Source organism: Elgaria multicarinata, chromosome 2 (assembly GCF_023053635.1).
Source record: "Elgaria multicarinata webbii isolate HBS135686 ecotype San Diego chromosome 2, rElgMul1.1.pri, whole genome shotgun sequence".
NCBI lineage: Eukaryota > Metazoa > Chordata > Lepidosauria > Squamata > Anguidae > Elgaria > Elgaria multicarinata.
Window position 1 is genome coordinate 38,848,225 of NC_086172.1, and position 19,574 is coordinate 38,867,798.

Genomic DNA, 19,574 nt, shown 5'->3' on the forward strand with positions numbered 1-19,574 from the left:
GGCTTTCACTTGACTTGTGCAGTATCATTGCTTTACATCTAATGGCATGGAACAGGAATGGGATCAAATGAACGAGACTTTCTAAAATGAAAAGAGAACATATTTGTGTCTTCAAGACCCACCGCAAATGGTGAAAACAAAGACTAAAACAAAAGCGTGACACACTTGGAAATCTATCACTCTAAAACTTTGCCTATGAAGACACACTCTAATGTTTTTATCTTTGCTTCGTGCTCCACAGATCGCATTATACCACCTTCATTCACAAAAAGGCTGAAAGAAACACATGGTCTCTTGGGGTCATCTGGCGTACTTGAGTGCAAAGTCATTGGCTCACCTCCTATCTCTGTTTCTTGGTTCCATGATGGAGATGAAATCACTAGTGGAGAAAAGTATCAGGCAACCCTTACAGATAACACTTGTTGTCTGAGAGTAAATACTCTTCAAGAGTCAGATATTGGAAATTACTCTTGCATAGCAACAAATGTAGCTGGATCTGATGAATGTGACGCCTATTTCATAGTCAGAGGTAAATACTGAAAAACAAATGTAGAAAATATGAACAGGAGATTTTTAAAACAGATCTAAATTCTTTATATTCTTCGTTTCTATGTTAAATCCTGCTTTTTGAGCATAACAATATTAAAATAATCTCTTTTTGTGTATGTCTAGAACCCCCAACTTTTGTGAAAAAACCTGAACCTTTGCAAGTTTTATCTGGGGCAAATATAACGTTCACAAGTATCATTAAAGGAACCCTTCCATTTGATATAAAATGGTTTAGGGGTAGTGTTGAACTAGTCCCAGGACACAGATGTAACATCTCTTTGGAAGAATCAGTTGCTGAACTGGAATTGTTCGATGTTCACCCAGTCCAAAGTGGAGATTATACTTGCATTGTTAGTAATGAAGCGGGGAAAATCTCTTGCACAACTCACCTCTTCGTGAAAGGTTTGTAATTTTTTCATGTTGCAGCTCCTTACAGATAAGCTGGAATGCAACCACAAAAAAATCTTACGTATTTGTTCATATTATTTTGAATAGAACCTGCCAAATTTGTGAAGAAATTGAATGACTTCAATGTAGAGAAAGGAAAACAGCTAACGCTGGAATGCACATACACTGGTACACCTCCAATTGCAGTATCTTGGAAGAAAAATGGTATCAATATATCTCATTCAGAAAAATGCAGTATTACCACTACAGAAACATCTGCCATACTGGAGGTCTCTAGTAGCAAAACAGATGATGCCGGATTATATTCTTGCCATATAGAAAATGATTCAGGACAAGATAATTCTCAAGCTACAGTCTCAATATTAGGTTTGTAGCTGAATTAAAAAGTGGTTTAAACAAGCGATGACCTTTGTAAGGTTTGGGTGGAGGACTGATTGGTTTTGTAACTAAGCCTGTGTTTTACTCTTTAGAACCACCTTACTTTGTCAGAAATCTGGAACCTGTTCAGGTGACAGTTGGAGATTCTGCATCATTACAATGCCAAATTGCTGGAACACAAGAAATCATTGTGTCATGGTACAAAGGAGACACAAAACTAAGAGCAACCGCTACCTCTAAAATGCACTTTAAAAACCAAGTTGCCACGCTAGTATTTAACCAAGTGGATAGTAATGACGGTGGAGAGTATATCTGCAAAGCGGAAAACAGTGTTGGGGAAGTGGTTTCTTCAGCGCTACTGTCTGTTCAAGGTGAATATTGCAATATGCTTTCGAAAGCTCCTGAGATTATTTGTTACTCTTTTAAAATATCCTGTGCTTCAGAAAAAGAAAGCCATTCTTATTTGGGAAACAACCACGCTCTTAACATTCAATAGGGAATTTCCACAGTCTCAATACAAGCCAACTGAGATGCCTAGACGGTCTCCATCATTCTTTCTGTTCTTGCTAATAGTGAATAATCAGACGTTAGATAAATCCCCCCTTCTATGTCATCCATGATGTATCTGATCAAAATTGTTGGGAAAGGCAATGGCCTCAGTTCAGCTAAAATTGGGACGGGTTGGTAATTTAAATCCCATTGATTTCAGATGGACTTAGTCATCACTAACTTTAGCTGGATTGGCGATGTACATTCTGTGCAAAAAGAATGCTGGACTAAATAGACCTTTGATCTGATCCAGCACAATTTGTCTTATATTCTTATTTTCTTAAATCTCCATTTTTTTTAACCTCTATGGAAAGTCTTATCTGGTGGATGTATACCACAACAGTTGAATTATTTAGCTCATAACTCTTCATTGTACAATATTTGTTTCCTTGCAGAGCGTAAACTTCCTCCTTCATTTTCACGAAAATTAAGAGATATTCATGAAACTGTTGGTTTACCAATTACATTTGATTGTGGCATTACTGGTTCTGAACCTATCGAAGTAACTTGGTATAAAGATGGTGCACAAATAAGAGATGGCTATAACGTGCAAACCTCGTACTTAAATAATGTTGCGACTCTACAGATCTCACAAACTGACATGAGTCTTGCAGGGCAATATACTTGCACAGCTTCCAATGCTATTGGAACTGCTTCTTCTAGCGCCAGACTCATCCTTACAGGTTTGTAAACAATTATATATTTATACCGTATATATTTCTTTGATAACATTGAGCAATTTTTTATAGCACATCACTTACATCCAATCCTAAACTTGCTTCATGAATGTGCTTTGACTTAGTCCTCATCCTATATTTTCAATGTGTTGCTTTTTTGACAATGTAACTCTTATGTGTTAAAATGTACAAAGTTATACATGGCTTCTACTTGTTCCAAATTTTAGAAGGGAAGACTCCTCCACTCTTTGACATCCCAATTGCATCGGTTGACGCAGTTGTTGGTGACGGTGCTGACTTTGAATGCCACATTTCTGGAACACGTCCTATTAAGATTACTTGGTCAAAGGATAACCAGGAATTACGAACTGGAGGGAACTACCAGATCAGTTACGTAGAAAATATAGCCCATTTGACAATTCTGAAAGTTGGCAAAGGAGACTCTGGAAAATATTCATGTCATGCTAGCAATGAAGTTGGAAAGGATTCCTGCACAGCTCAACTTAATATTAAAGGTACTGGGTGTTTCATCTATAGGATGAGAATTGGATTCTGTGATATCAAAAGAGCTTCTTTTAAAGAACTGTGAGCAGATTTCACTTGTGCAATAGGGCTTTCCCACCCTCCTGCACTTACTAAAAGCCACTCATGTGGGTCAGGAGATCCTCTATAACAGTGTGTGATGCAGTGGAATGGGGGCTGCAGCTGGTGTTGAAATTTGTGACCCCTCCCCCTTGCATAAGTTCCTAGCACTAGCCTCAGGGCTATCTGGATCCAAGCTGTAATTATTTCACTAGGGCTATGATTACACTGGGAGCTAATCTGGATCCAGGCTATAATTATCAGGTTACACATTAAAATAGCTACATTTTAGATGCCTTGCGGAATCTGGATATCTGGAGTAGTCTAAAAGCTTATGAGAGCAAATATGGAAAATATAGGAAAATAAAAGAAAGTTGTTCGGAGGGTGACTATATATATATATATATATATATATATATATATATATAAAAATCCATTCTCCTTTAAATCTTTCTTTTTTTCCCCCGAATCTTAATACTTTTATTAATTTTCCACAAAAACAAAACACATAAGGAAAGGTAAAAAGAAACAATACAAACTATACAAAAACAACTACTAAAATGATCACAAATACATAAGGCTATATTCCATTTAAAGCAATCTTCGTGTCAGATAGCGAGTGTCAATTATTTCTAGTTTACCAGGTCCGAATTTCATAAAAGCAAGCAAATATATATAACAGAGGCAAGAATACAAGTTATATATAACTTTAAATTATATATAATTTAAATCTTTAAACCTTTAAATCTTTCTTGAGTTGATAGCTTTTTAATTTATATAAAATATGCATTTGATATTTCATTTAAAATTATAAGTACCTAAAATAAGGCATTATAAAAGAAAATGCTCCAGATTCAAACCCTGGAATAAATTGCCCCCAAATTTTCCTCAGCCATACATAAACTGACACACATTGTGTTACGCCAAGGAAAGCCAAAGTGAAGGTAGCACTGCTGTTATTTGAACATATTTCTTAAAATAAATCTTTCTTGGCATTCCGTTTTAAGGTTCCTTTTTAGACCTTGAGATTTGTCTTCCTTTCTGACAGAACGACAGAATCCACCTTCTTTCACTAAAAAGCTGTCTGAAACTGTAGAAGAAACAGAAGGGAATACGTTTAAACTTGAGGGCCGTGTTTCTGGTTCTCAGCCTATGACTATTGCCTGGTACAAGAATAACCAGGAGATTTATGACAGCCACAATTGTGAATTATCATTCAAAAACAACACAATTCTTCTGCACGTTAAAAATGCAGCACAAACTGACGCAGGTTTATATACCTGCAAAGTGTCCAATGAAGCCGGGAGCACCCTGTGTACTTCTTCTGTTGTTATTAAAGGTTAGTTCATTTCACAGTTGTCTTCTTCAAAGTGTTAACTTTTCTTCATAAGTTGTTACTATTTTTCCACAATGTCTAATTGAGTTAGAACACTCATTAATTTCAACTGTCATTCTCCATTTGATGATGAAATTCAGTCCCACGTTATATATTCATGCAGCTGCCAGGAGTCAGGTTGCAGTACTAACGAGATAATAGAAAATTCTACCTATGCTCTTCATTATTTGACATTTCTGTTATTAAAATGTGCTGCTGTTAACTAATATCTTTAATAATGCAATTATCTGCATGCTTGAAGAGGCTGGAACCCTGATTAACATTGCAAAAAGACATCTCCCAGATATTTTTCTTACAGTGTGTAGCTTTGGGAGGGTGGGGATCTTCTTCTTTTTTAAAATGTTCTTCATTGCTTATGCACAATGCTTTTTTTTATTGAAATGTTTCCTTTAATTCTATTAAACACACTCTTGAAGACCACTTCCAACGTTAAAAGGTGTTATGTGCTTTCCAGCACTTGCATATGATGGTGCATCTGTGTGATTGTTAGTTGGGACAATCATGCCTTTTCTTACATGGAACTGCTGTCAATATAATATCTTTTTTAATGTTTGAAAAGGACTTTGTCTTAACACTAACACATTAAATTTGTAGTTATCTAGCATAATGGGCGAAAGTGCAGTTTTGCACAGCTGATACTTTCAAAATCTCTTATATTTCCCTCTCTCTCCTTGTGCAAAGTAACAGATTTATATGTTATTTTTTAAAAGTGCAGATTTTACATCTTAAGTTTGGCAAGGTAGACCATAGAGGCTCTTTTCTTTTGTACACAACTCTGCTTTTTTATTTAAACACTGAAATGAATAAATATGGAATGCATTCATCAACATTAAGCTTTTCTATATGAGGCAATTATTGTGGGTTTGTGATTCCTTACTCACAGTAGTTTGCAGATCCTTTACACGATGTCATCATCCTCCAGGGCTTCTCCTGTGCTTTGCAAACCATTTTAGATTTTTTTTTCCTAATGAGGAAAGTCTGGTATTTCTGTGAATGATTGTATGAGATCCTGCTGCATTTGCACAATTCTGTTCCACCACAGCACCACCTAGTGGTTGCGTAATGGAACATATAGAAAGGAAGAGAAAGAAAACCCCTGGAAAAAAGCATTTGTAAAGGAGCCAATGGTAATCCGTCAAAGAATCCAGAAGCCTCAGTAAAGTGGCAGGTTAAAAGCCTCATGTAGAAAAGCCCATTGTGCAATCTTATATCTTGTTACTGAAGACAACTTGTTACCTAATTCCTTTTATTCCTTTGCTTTCTTAATTTTATCTTTGGGATGACATTTTAGAACCCAAAAAGCCACCTGTATTTGATCAACCTCTTAAACCGATGGCTGTAGATGAAGGCAACATCTTGCAGCTCAGTTGCCATGTCCGGGGATCACAGCCAATTAGAATCCAGTGGCTAAAAGCTGGGAAAGAACTAAGATCGTCTGACAAATGCAGCTTGAGCTTTGCTAATGGAATTGCTCTTTTAGAAGTCCAGGCAGTTACCAAAACTGATTCTGGCGAGTATGTGTGCAAAGCTTCAAACGTGGCTGGAAGTGATGCTTGCAAGTCAAAAGTATCAATTAAAGGTACAGTGAAACTGAATGTTTATGTAATGTAATGGTAACTCAAAACGGCAATATCGGTCCATTCAGCACCTCCCAATTATGGTACCTAGAGGTGGCTTCACAGATATGTGAACATGTCAAATGTAGTTATTTTTCCTAGGCACATCACTACATACTGTACTACTTCTTGGATATTCTTACACATCCTGGCACGGTATTGTCTGAAAATACTACACCGTCAAGGAGCATTTACTTCAGTGCCTTAATCAAAGCTGTCTTGAGCTAATTGTTACAGGGTACCTACATCACTTATGTTGCTATATACAGTCAAATCATACAAAATGAATCCAATACATAATCTGGATAGCATTTCCAATAGTTTTAGTCAATATTTATTTATTTATTATGTTTATTAAATACCTATAAACAGATTCTCTAGATGTTGTACAATTCAGATTTTAAAACCTTTCTGTGATATACGGCTGGTGGTTACTTGGTTTTAGCATGATCGTTTTCTTCCCACAACTTAATTTCTACAAATTGCTTTCCAGAAAAAGCAGCAGCTGCACCAGCAGCTAAGAAGGCACCAACTGATGGAAAGCTTTACTTCATCTCAGAGCCTCAAAGTATCACTGTTATTGAAAGTAAGCCCAGCTTCAAATAAGAATGCATTATATTTCATATCTGTTGCATTTGCCATAAGTTGGCTACCGTTTTCCTTCAGCCTATGGCAGATAATTTTCTTCACTGCAATTTTTTTTCTCCACCACCAGAGAGCGCCGCTACATTTATTGCTAAAGTTGGTGGAGATCCAATCCCCAATGTGAAATGGATGAAAGGAAAATGGAGGCAGCTGAACCAAGGAGGTCGCATTGTGATTCAGCAAAGAGGGGATGAAGCCAAGCTGGAAATCAAGGATGCAACAAAAACTGATTCTGGGCAGTACAGATGTGTGGCTTTTAACGATCACGGTGAAATTGAAAGCACTGCCAACTTACAGGTTGACGAAAGGAAGAAACAAGAAGTAATTGAAGGAGACCTTAGAGCAAAACTAAAGAAGTAAGTACTGGAGTTGCTTACTTCTTACTAGAATCTAATTTTAATCTACAGGAGAGAGGACTTCTTTTAAGAATAAGTATCTAAACTACAAAATATAATTCAGACTGCAATTGTAAGCACACATAATTGTGAATATGTGTTCCACTGAGCTCAGTAAGACTTCTTTCTGAGTAAACGTGCTTAAGATTGTGCTGAATTTTTCTTAGATTCTAAAACTGACATTCAGACAATGGGCTGTACCTAACAGTATCTTTCCACCAGCAAAACAGACAGACCTAGCAGATCTAATTACTCCTCCTCCTGTAACCTCCACATGACCTCCGATGCTGTTCCAGAGGGTTGGAAGATCCTCTGGAGCAGATTTCGGGGAAGGCATGTGTGGTGTTGCAGGGAGATGAGAGGAAGGGAAACACCTGTTGTATGAGCGGACATCTGCTTGTGTTCTGGTAGCCATTTGGTAGAGGTAATGTAACATCCTGTAGCCTTTTCAGTATTAGGGACCAACAGAATGATTCTCTCTCTAATGCTGACAATCACAGTCAGTATTCTAAAGATATAAATGAATGTGCGAGGGCTTTCATAGTGTGGGAGAAACTCAGCAGGAATGCCTCTGAGCATGTTATTTGAAAATACCATAAGCAAAGGGCATTATCAAAATGTTCTTCCTTAATGGTCAGAGAAACATGAAATGTAATTTACACTTATTGAAGTATAATTTATTGATGTCCACACAGCAAGCTACATAAAGAGATGGAAATGATATAAAAAATTAACACTAACAGCGCAAACCTAGCTATATGTATCTACTCAGTTGAGTTAAATGACACTTGCTACCAGGTAAATGGGTAAAGGATTGCAGCCTAACACTCTCTTTTATAGCTGTGAGTAATATTTGAGCAGCTAAAGCTGCAATACTATGCCCTCTTACCTGGGAATAAGCCCCATTTAACTCTTTGGATTGGATCTAGACTAGCGCTTAGTGGTGTTCTGTTTGCGCTGGAGAAAAGGGGTGGGGACGCAATCTATTCCTCCTTCCCCATGAAGTTCCATGTTGCCTCCAGAAAAGCTGCTCTGGAGGGTGATGGGACCTTCCAGAAGGCCATGATGAGGCCATAAGGGGGAAGAGCTATCATAAAAGATTGTTTCCACACTCCCTCTGTCCAGCAGAGCCATTGCTGGATCCTAGTGCGTTCCATGAAAAGAAGGGACTCTTCTGTTCACAGAATAGCCAATCTGGATCCAGGGCTATGGGACTTGCTTCTCAGTAGATATGTATAGGATTGTGCTGTAGGAGTCTTTTTAAAATGAATTGTTTATCAAGATGGGAATTCATAGAGTTGATAAAATTGCATTGGTGCCTACTTGCTAATCAAATAACTTGGCTATTTCTATAGAACTCCAACCAAAAGGAAAGAAGATGAGGAAGAAAAGGCCATTGATATCATGGAACTTCTCAAAAATGTAGATCCTAAAGAATATGAGAAATATGCTCGTATGTATGGAATTACAGATTTCCGAGGTCTCCTCCAAGCCTTTGAGTTGCTAAAACAAAGCCAAGAAGAAGAAACCCATAGATTGGTAAATAATCATGTTTACATTGGTTTCAAAGTTGTTTTTGGAATGTATTATTGCTTTACAAATGTGTTCAGCGTTTCAGATGTACAACAACTATTTAAAAAATCATATTCTACTTTGGGCTTGGTTTTTGACCCTGACTTCCTGTAGTTTTCTTCTCATCATTTAACAATGATCCTTCTGTCCCTCAAGACAGTCCAAAAAAACCTTCAGTCATGCTCCAGTAAAGTAGGGAAGTATCTTTGTCTGCTGGGTGGAGTGGGATAGGAAAATAATTTCCCTAAATTTTTCTGCAAGGGGTTGCTTACCTGAATTAGTAGATGAGGTGGCTAAGAGGGGATCTTTTTTTCACTAAACCTTGTTGTGGCTGCTCATGCACCAACCATAACAAGTCTTTCTGATCTGCAGCCTCCAGCTGCACTTGGGGGGTGGAGGTCTTCCTCTTGGCTACCTCATCTTCTAAATCAGGTAAGCACACACACACACTTTAAAACAAGAGGGGACTCAGGGCGAACCACCTCTCCTCCCCCCCCCCTCTGGCTGCCTGTTCCTCCCCCCTCCCATGTCTTTTAATTTTTAATATCTGTATCTGCACAACTGCGGAGATAATACAAATAATATTTTTTTAAAGGGAGGAACAGCCCCATTCCTCCCCCCCCGGTTGTTGTGGGGGGGTTTACTTTTATATGCGCGGGGCTGCCCATGGGGACCAATCAGGGGGCGCCATGGCCTCCACTGCCAAAAAAGTTGGGATAAGCGCCTGACTTTTGGGGAGCGGGTGTTTCCAGGGTTTGCCCCCGGATGGCTTCGCAATGGCGGCTGCGTCATGTAGATGACATGCCGCTACTGCGAAGCCACCCCGGGGCAAACTCTTTGTGTAGATGTGCCCTAGATCTTGCAACACCAGGATTTTTTTGTTGTTCTAAGCAAACTCAAAGTTTTTTCTCCAAAGGAGAAATCATAGATCCTCAAACGAAATACATATCTTAAGAGTTGTCTTTAGGGACAGCTCCTGACAGCTTTTACTGGACCAGCTCTGTTATGTTTGTGTAACTTTTGACATTTCAGAAAGATTAGAACTGAGCTGTTTGCACGTAAATAAAGTTCCATCTTCATAACTGCTTCAGGCTAATAAGGTTTTTGGCAAAAGGGAATAGATAAAAGTATGAATATTTTATTTCATATTAATTCATGGTCTTTGTTTCAATAGGAGATTGAAGTAACAGAGAAATCTAGACGGGAAGAACAGGAGTTTGATGAACTTGTGTCATTTATTCAGCAAAGACTTACACAAACAGAGGTAGATCATGTCATATGTTCCTGAAATTAATGTTGTTTATTGACACTGTTGTTAAATAGGACAGTTCATGCTTTGAAACAGTGATTCAAACATATGAAAAATGTTTTTCAGCCCATTACTCTGATCAGAGATATTGAAGATCAGACTGTAATAACAGATGAAGATGCTATCTTTGAATGTGAGATTAAAATAAACTATCCAGAAATCAAACTGTCCTGGTACAAAGGCACTGAAAAACTGGATTCTAACAACAAATATGAAATAAGAATTGAAGGTGACCGGCACATACTTAAAATCAGGAACTGTCAGCTTGGAGATCAGGGAAATTACAGGGTGGTATGCGGACCCCATATTGCTAGTGCTAAACTAACAGTGATTGGTAAGTGCAAAATTTCTATTTCAAATTAGCTTATGGTTTGGTGTAGCATCTGCTTGGTATTTCCTAAAATGTGTACTTTAACCTGCTAACAGAACCTGCGATTGAACGACAGCTGCGAGATACTGCACTCAAGGAAGGATTTACATGCTCTTTGGTGTGTCAGTTCTCTGTTCCAAATACAAAATCCCAATGGTTCAGAAATGGAAAGGCCCTTAAAATAGGAGGCAGATATGCAACTGAAGTCTCAGAGAAGGTGCACAGGCTCATCATCAAGGATGTAAAAACAGAAGATCAGGGGCGCTATACTTGCCGCTTTGACCATCTAGAAACAACAGCCGACCTAACAATTGAAGGTTTGTAGAGAGATGCACGTCTTATCATAAGAATGAGCAGCTTTGGATATATCTTAACAAATAAGACCAAAAGAAAAAAGAAATAAAAAAGAGCCACGGTGGGAAATCCTCTGGAGCAAATTCTGTTACGCATCTTTTCACCCCATCATACTTAGTCATCTGACATTTTATCTTCTTTTTCTTTCTACATTCTTATAACTGAATCTTCTCTACGATGAGAGGGATTTTTTTTATTATTTAATTCCGTTCTTCCTTCATTTGGCATTCTTATTATATGACTTCTGCTATGATCAAGACATTTTTCTTTATCAACTCATCTTCATAGCTTCTCTTGATTCTGACATAACAGAGCATTGTACCAACTACCTGATTTTCCCCCTCCCAATATATGAGTTCACTATCGTAGAATGCTAAATGCTATTTTCTTTTAATTTCTTTAGTCTTGATTTCTTTTTGTGTGTGATGGGGGGTCTAGCATATACACAAAACTTCCTATGAGCAAGAGAGAAAAAAGAATAGTAGAAAAGAATAATTGTTTTTTTTATTTCTTTCAAAACCAGCTGAACCAATTCAATTTACCAAGACCATACAGAATATAGTGGTGAGCGAATACCAGTCTGCAACCTTTGAGTGTGAGGTATCTTTTGATGATGCAGTCGTCACATGGTATAAAGAGAAAACTGAACTCAGAGAGAGCCATAAGTACAGCTTTAGGACAGAAGGCCGCTGCCATTATATGACTATCCATAATGTTACAGCAGATGATGAAGGTAATGTTATAGAATTGTCCTCCCTTTCTTGTTAATTTTTATGCAACTGCCAGAAATGGCATCGCACCCAAATGACACTTTTTGATTTCTCAGGGGTGTATTCTGTCATTGCCCGCCTTGAGCCGAGAGGTGAAGCAAGAAGCACAGCTGAACTTTACCTGACTACTAAAGGTAAGTACATGCTCTCTTCATGTTTAAAAATGTAGTAAGATGGAAGAACTGAAACAATATACTTGGAGTCAAAATAATTCCAAATACCAATCTGATTTTTTCTCTTTCAGAGATTAAACTGGAAGTGAAGCCTCCAGGTAAAGGAAAACAATTAATGCCATTTGGGCCATGTTTTGTTTTTGCATTTGAAACACCAGCAAACCTCTGCATGTTCCTAAAGGAGCTGCAGGTTTTTGAGATCTGTATATGTTCTTTTCCACCTGTGGTTCCTTATGCTGGATGTCAACGCAGAGGCTCTCCTGACCTTCAGGAATGGCCTTGTGGAAAGGGCAAGAAGTGGGGTGGGGTGGGGCGTTGAACACACACTGGTGCATGCGCAAAAGCCTGCTTGTGGCTTTTGGGATCCCTGCCTTAATATTACAGTTGAATTCAGGGTACATAGTCTTCATGTTCTTACATGTTCTGAACAGCAGAATTTCAATCTTTCTTTTAGAAGGATTTCTCATAAGGGGAAATGATTTCTAGAGGGAATCTATACGTCATTGTGAGGGTGCTTGCATGCGCCCCCAGTGCGCCCCCAAAACGACTGTGTAGATCGTGCCCTGAAGAGACGGAGGAAGAGGCGGAGGAGGAGGAGGCTGGGGAATCCGGCCGCGTCCTGCCGCCACCGCCGCCCACCTCCCCGCCGGCCTCCTGCTGCTGGCGGAAAAGCCAGCTGGGTCGGAGAGCTTTTTCTGCTCTCCGCCCGCCTTCTTCCGCCGAGCTCTCCAACCCGGCCTGCAGGGAGGTGGGCGGCGGCGGCAAGGACGCGGCCAGATTCCCCAGCCTCCTCCTCCTCCGCCTCTTCCTCCGTCTCTTCAGGACACGATCTACACAGTCGTTTTGGGGGCGCACTGGGGGCGCATGCAAGCGCCCTCACAACGACGTGTAGATTCCCTACCAGAGTTTCCACATCAAGCCTGACAACTGAACCTTTTCTGTGCTTTTTATACTGTATTTTGTATTTGTGCTTTTAACCTGTTGGTTGTTTTATTATGGTTTTAATTTTTGTGAACCGCCCAGAGAGCTTCGGCTATTGGGCGCTATAAAAATGTAATAAATAAATAAATAAATATAGCTTTATGTAATCTTAAGGACAAACCAGTTGAGATGCTGCTAATTATTATTATGTCTATGATGATCATGATTATGGCCAGAGGTATTTTCCAGAATAACATTAGCCACAGGGTATGATCCCTTTTGTGTATATGGAACAGGGAAACACCCCAGTACATTACTTCTTGCAAAACTCACAAAAAGGAAAAAGAACATAGGTCAAGTGAGATGGTACCTTACAGAGGTTTACATAACTTTGGCCCAATCTACATGGAAATGGTTTCAGAAGTGTTGTCTGGTTATATCTGGATTTTCATTCAATTGCCCTGCTCCCTCAGTGACACAGAGCAAAACCAGTGAAGTATACACTACATAAAACCCCGCTTTCACGGGTCAAACTGCAGTTGAAACCGCCACACTTCAGGGCTGGGTGGGAGTCCAGCAAGTAGAACTGAATGTTAGGGGTGGCTGAACTTGGCAAATGCTCACCCCACCACTGTCCTAGCCTGCCCACACAGTCACCATTAATACAGTGAAGGGAATCGCACCTTTCCGGACACTCCGGAAAGCTCTCCTCCCCTCCCCTGCTCCAATGAGGGCCTTAAGCCCTTGTGTTAAGAGGGTCTTTAAGGCCCCCATTGGAGTGGGGGGAAAGCACTCTTTCTGGAGCCTCTGGAAAATGTGCAATTCCGCCCCCCTCATTGTGTTAATGCTGACTGCCATTAAGGCAGTGGGGGGAAAGGGCACAATCCCCGATGCCGGGGCGGACCTGCACCTGAGTGCTTGCAGAGGCTCATGAGTACTCAGGCAAGGGTCTACCCTCACACCGGGCACGTCCAGTTGGGTCCATGAGGGCTGGGTGCGGTGGGGTCTTCTCCCCTCACAGATGCTTGCAATGTCCCTACTGAATGTCATCAACCATGTTGGTGCTGCTCAGCGAATAAAAGAGACTTTCTCCCCACCCCTTTCAATGCTTTCCTGCATGGGAAAGTTTAATGTAAGAACTGATTTATGTACCATGGTTTACCCCACACCACTCACCTCACGTCCACCAAGACTGTGAATTAGCAATATTGAAGCCCTGCTCTCCCCATGAGTTACTACCCCAGTACAACTCAATTATGACTATCGTGCTAATGCAACATTGCACAATTGTGTGATGGCAGGACTGTGAAACAGCAATATTGAAGCCCCGCACCCCACATTAGCCCCCTTAGTATACTTTTCCAAGGGAAACTGTCATTTCTATTGTTAATTCATTCATTTATTTAATTTCTATTCTGCATTTCTATTCTGCCCATTAGCTGAAGCTCTCTGGGTGGTTATATGACAACAAAATGTTGCAGCATGGAATACTCCTGTTTAGGGGTCCAATCAGCTAGCCATGCCCTCTTTCAAGTTACTCCATTTCATTCCCCTCTCCTGGTTTTGCATCCCCACCCACTCCAACAATCAGACGATATTCCATGCCCACTGAGTATGGTCAGTCCTAAGTGGACTGCTTTGGGGTTCTTCCACCCCAGCACCATGGGTTTTATTCCCTAAATATTTATTGTACTTCTGCAAATCTTGAAGCTACTAATCTCTCTCTCTTGATTATGCCATTTTGGCTACATTAGGAGCCACACTCTGATAATTAGTATGCTATTTGTATATAGCATAAAACCAAATCAATGCGATCACTTCCTTCCTTGTCTGTTGGCTTTCCAGATATCCCAGATGCTAGAGTTGCCGTTCCAGTCGAAGTTCCAGCAGAAGGTAAGCTTTTTATTTTTTAAAATTGGCTGCTACGAGTGGTGAAGAAAGTATTTTAGAACACTGTGCCAGATGAATGGATTTTAATGAAAATATTCCTTATGTTTCCAAGATATTCCTGCTCTTCCTATCTTACTTCCAATGCCAGAAGAGAAGAAAAAGGAAAAAGGTATTACAGCATTGCAGTTCAGTAGAGGAACACCACAAATCTTTCTGTATTCTTTCACTTGCTGGGTTTCTTTATGCGCTTAATGGGTTTTTGTTTGTTTTTTAAGTGGTTAAAAAACCAGTTCTGAAGAAAATTCCCAAAAAGCCAGTTCCAAAAGCTCCAGAGGAAGTTGCGCCACCTGAAGGTACTATCAAATAGCTTGTTCAAGCATTATAAAGCTGAATGATAAAGAACAATCAGATGGTGGGTTAAAGCAAAATGGTAACACGCTTGTTACACTTCAAGTATGCGCCTCAAATTCTAAAGTCCTTATAACCTATCACATTTTTTTTATTTATTTATTTATTTATTTATTGCATTTATATACCGCCCCATAGCTGAAGCTCTCTGGGCGGTTTACAAAAGTTAAAAACAGTAAACATTAAAAACAAATACGATGAGTGCACACAGAGCACCACTTCAGGAAAAGTTTTCACATGTACCAGCTGTACATGTGCAGGTTCTGTACATGCAATTGGGTCCCCCTGCCATTTTGTTACTGAAAGTAATTCGATTTCAGCTTTAGTCAACTGGATTGTTGCAGTTGAATTTGACAAAACAGAAGACATATTTAGTGGGATTCATTCCCAAGACATGTGCCTCTTTGGTTTGTCTGAAAATGTTCATGAGAGCCATAGAAAGCACACAGCTCAGTCCAGTAAACCAAATCCAATTTCATCTCATTGATGTGAATGAGATGGCATCAAATTAAATCCAAGCATTACAGTGTGGTGATACATCGAGCTGCTTATCAGACATGTTTGTAAATGTTTCAGAAGTGGTAAAGAAACCAGAACTGCCATCTTCTGCCCTAGTCCCAGCCCCCACAGTACAGGAAATTATTCCAAGAAAACGTAAAAGAATCAAATGCTGAAATGCACATAAGAAAGAAATAATCTGTTGTTGGGGAAATAGACCCTTAAAACCATGCAGATGTAATTCTACATTTTCCCTTCAATCATCTTAACTTCATTGCTCATCCTATGGATCTCCTTACTGGCATATCCTGATAATACTAATTTGAACTCTTTTTCTTTATTTCAACATTTACTTCCTGAGTTTGTTGCAGATGAGCCTGCATGCTGTTTGCCCATTGAATAAAATAGACACAAAAATACATTCTGAGATTATTAAAATTTCTTACCAAAACCCAGGGATTACACATTTTTACACTGAGCAAATGACTCAGTTCGTTTATCTATCCATTCACATGCTATTTATTTATATACAATATTTATATACCGCTCGCCATTGAAAATTTCAGAGCAGTGTACAAGATAAAATGAAAATAAAAACAGAATAAAACACTTAAAATACAATGACTCATAGCAGGACATTAAGGAAAGGCTTCCTGGAATAATGGTGTTTTCAGGAGGCGCCGAAAGGAGTACAAAGTTGGTGCCTGCCTGACCTCCAGAGGCAGGGAATTCCACAGGAGGGGAGCCACCACAATGAAGGCTCTTCCCCTGTTGGACTCCAATCGGAGGATGGATCTATGTGGAACCACCAGGAGCAGACCCTCGGATGACCTCAGTGACGAGGCAGCTTGGTAGGGGAGAAGGCGCTCTCTCAGGTATCCTGGTCCCAAGTTGTTTAGGGCTTTGTACATAAGTACAAGAACCTGAAACCTGGCCCGGTAGCGAATAGGCAGCCAGCGCAGTTCCCTCGGCAGGAGTTACATGATGGAAAGGGGCAGCTCCAGACAACAGCTGAGCTATAATAAATGCATCCGCCATCCATGTTGCTGTTGTTTTAAGAATGACATGACATTGAAACCACATGATCAAAAATGGCTGTATGTGTATTATTTCAAAGCATGTGCTCAGTGAATGTTCTGAGAACTTCCAACATTCATGCAAGTGTTATTTTTATTAAAGTTCCTGCAAAGAAACCTCAAGAGGTCAAAGTAACCACTGTGGCAAAGAAGAAAGAAGCAGTTTATGAGAAAAAGGAAGAAATCTATGAGGTTCGCAAAGAAGCATATGAAGAATGGGAAGAAGATTATGGAGAGAAGCATGAATATTATGAAAGAACGGAAGGTTACGATGAAGGAGAAGAGGAATGGGCATATGGAGAAAGAGAAATTTCTTATGAGGAAAAAGTTTATCACGAAGAAGGTATTGCTTCCTTTTTAAAACAATATTGCCTTTACTGTTTTTGTTTCCTTCTCTCTTCCCCCCCTTATATGATTAATTGCCTAGATCTCTTATTATTAGTATTATTATTTATTTATATAGCACCATCAATGTACATGGTGCTGTACAGAGTAAAACAGTAAATAGCAAGACCCGGCAGCATAGGCTTACATTCTAATAAAATCATAATAAAACAATAAGGAGGGGAAGAGAATGCACCAAACAGGCAGTATTGTTTAACTGACCTTTCAGGGGAGGGTCTCCACAGCTTTAGAAAAGCTGCTGTTTCTTTTTCTACAAATTGTATTTTTATGCAGCAGTCAACTGGTTGAAAAAAAACTTAGGATGGCTGTCCAACCATTTTACCTACATTCTGCCTAAGATGATAGCAGATTATGTAACAACTTAAACCATTTTTGTTTGTGTGAATATGGGACCCACATAATGATGCTACAGTATTTCAGGAAAAGGTGGTCAGTAGTGAATCACACCTAAACTGAGAGTAGACAATTATTAACATTTGTGAACCGCCCAGAGAGCTCCAGCTATTGGGCGGTATAGAAATGTAATAAATAAAATAAAATAATAAATAAAATAAATCATACACTTCACTCATCATTAACTTTGCTACAATTATGTGGCTCTTGATGTTTATTTCTTGAAGTAGGTATAAAGTAATGTGATAAAAACCTATTTTACCGGGTATACTATTTTCATTATATTACTTTTTTTTCTTTTTCAACTGTTGTAAAATACCTTGAGCAAGGGCAGAGGCACAGAAGAAAACAAACAAACAAGATAATGTCAACTAGCATAGATCTAAATACTAGCCTGAGATATTAAAGAAGTGTGCTTTCATGATCAATTGCCATTGCTGCACATTCCTTGACATCAATGTTGTTCATGTTTCAGTGGTTCAAGTTCCAAGAAAGCCAGAACCTGAACGAAAAGTGCCAGAAATTTCAAAGAAGAAGGAAGAAAAGAAAAAGGTTATCGTACAGAAAGGTATGAGCTTTACACTCTTAGCATCAAAATATTTCCTGTTGCAGCATGTCTCATTTCAGTTCTCACTATCATTTTCTTAAAGTGCAAGTTTACTATTAAGTTCATTTTTAGACATTAAAGGGGAACAGGAGTGCCCTTATAGTTAAGGCGAGTCTCAGAAAACAAATATTTCTGCCATTATAAGCCTCAAGATTCTATAGCTTATAAAAATGACACCTGTTGAGCTAATAACCTGAACTGTGGCATCCATGATGTTCTTGATGAGGTCTACAATTGTGAAAAATATCAAATCAATCTGATGCAAAGGGCCGTGGTACAGCAAACTAAACAGTGCTAAAAATCGACATCAATAGTAGGGGAGCCAGTACAAGTGATTGCTAGCAATTTCTCATTGACTGGGTTCGAAACTGGTGCAAGTGTATGGAGGCTTTTATGCCCCCCCCCTTGCCCTCCAAAAAATTCCCACAAAGGCCAGGGATCCCTCTAGAATAGCATGATAAGGAGGAGCAGCCTCCATTGGAAGATGGTATACCCCTTCCCCACATGCATGCTTAGAAGCACTCTTGCATGGAGGGAGAGTGTGCGTGAACCTCAGCAATGGACACGTTTTGAGGGCTGCACTTACCAGCCATTTCAGAAAAGCTCTTCACATTGGTAACTGCATTCTAGCAACTACCATTCCTTCCTCTCCATAATGCCCCAGAAAGATGTTTGATCATTCCAGGGCATTCAAGATGGGGGATAATGGCGGCAACATGAGGAGCTTAGAGTGGTTGCAACAAAAGGAAGAGAAGAAAGGAAAGGGAAAAAGAAAGTTTTTGAAAACTGTTCCCACCCCACCACAAAATGTGTCCCCAAAACGTGTCCTCTGATAAATCACTGAAATATCCCTACAGGTGATAAAAATGGTGGTGGTGGTGATGGCGGTTTCACAAGATAGGAACATATGAAGCTGCCTTATATTGAATAAGGACTGGCAGCAATGGCTCTCCAGTGTTTCAGGCAAGAGTTTCTCCAGCCTTACCTGAAGACACCAGGGATCAAACCAAGGACTTCTGCATGCAAAGCAGTTGCTCTACCGCTGTGCTGTGATCCCTCCAACGGCCAGAGAAATGGAGAGTGGACTAGTGAAAGGCTACGTCATGTCAGAAAGTTCGGGGACAGAAAGTTCCCTCCCTGAAAGGGAAATCCAGCCTGGTTTTAAAATCATTCCCATTACACGGCAAGGAGCCCGGGTTTAAATAGCTACTTCCAAGCTAATGTGACGCATCTTAAATCCCTTGTAGTTACTCGAAAACCTGTAACTGAAGAGGTTGAAAGAACTTCTCAGAGGCTAGAAGAAGAACACCTTAAACGGGCTAGAGGTACTACTGAACGACATGTAAATTGTATGTGCTTAAGAAGAGTGTGTGAGGCTATTGATACATTTCCTTCCATTTAATACCCATGAAACATAGCAAGACAGGCAGCTGCCTTATATATCAGGTCCATCCAGCTCAGTTCTATCTACTTTGTTTGGCAGCCTCTTTCTAGGCTTCCAGGCAGAGAGAGGGTCTTTCCCCTCCCTTCTCCTTTAAATTGGAGGTGCAAAGGATGGAGCCTGGGATGTTCTGTATGTAAAGCTCATTTGTAGCCCCTCCCTGATGGAAGGAACAATCGCCTGTGGTTCTAA

General features: G+C 39.7%; 1 protein-coding gene across 1 annotated transcript in view; it reads left to right on the plus strand.

Annotated features, from left to right (window-relative positions):
- Window positions 1-19,574, plus strand: part of TTN (titin) — a 304,366-nt gene that overhangs the window by 115,955 nt on the left and 168,837 nt on the right. The window contains exons 85-107 of the mRNA XM_063116312.1: window positions 242-529; window positions 673-951; window positions 1,045-1,323; window positions 1,428-1,706; window positions 2,280-2,567; window positions 2,789-3,076; window positions 4,192-4,482; window positions 5,831-6,118; window positions 6,649-6,741; window positions 6,871-7,156; window positions 8,551-8,734; window positions 9,942-10,031; window positions 10,143-10,410; window positions 10,503-10,763; window positions 11,324-11,533; window positions 11,627-11,704; window positions 11,815-11,841; window positions 14,510-14,557; window positions 14,667-14,723; window positions 14,830-14,907; window positions 16,640-16,879; window positions 17,810-17,902; window positions 19,189-19,266. Of these exons, the coding sequence (XP_062972382.1) occupies window positions 242-529; window positions 673-951; window positions 1,045-1,323; window positions 1,428-1,706; window positions 2,280-2,567; window positions 2,789-3,076; window positions 4,192-4,482; window positions 5,831-6,118; window positions 6,649-6,741; window positions 6,871-7,156; window positions 8,551-8,734; window positions 9,942-10,031; window positions 10,143-10,410; window positions 10,503-10,763; window positions 11,324-11,533; window positions 11,627-11,704; window positions 11,815-11,841; window positions 14,510-14,557; window positions 14,667-14,723; window positions 14,830-14,907; window positions 16,640-16,879; window positions 17,810-17,902; window positions 19,189-19,266 (4,371 nt within the window). The remainder of the gene's footprint in view (window positions 1-241; window positions 530-672; window positions 952-1,044; window positions 1,324-1,427; window positions 1,707-2,279; window positions 2,568-2,788; window positions 3,077-4,191; window positions 4,483-5,830; window positions 6,119-6,648; window positions 6,742-6,870; window positions 7,157-8,550; window positions 8,735-9,941; window positions 10,032-10,142; window positions 10,411-10,502; window positions 10,764-11,323; window positions 11,534-11,626; window positions 11,705-11,814; window positions 11,842-14,509; window positions 14,558-14,666; window positions 14,724-14,829; window positions 14,908-16,639; window positions 16,880-17,809; window positions 17,903-19,188; window positions 19,267-19,574) is intronic.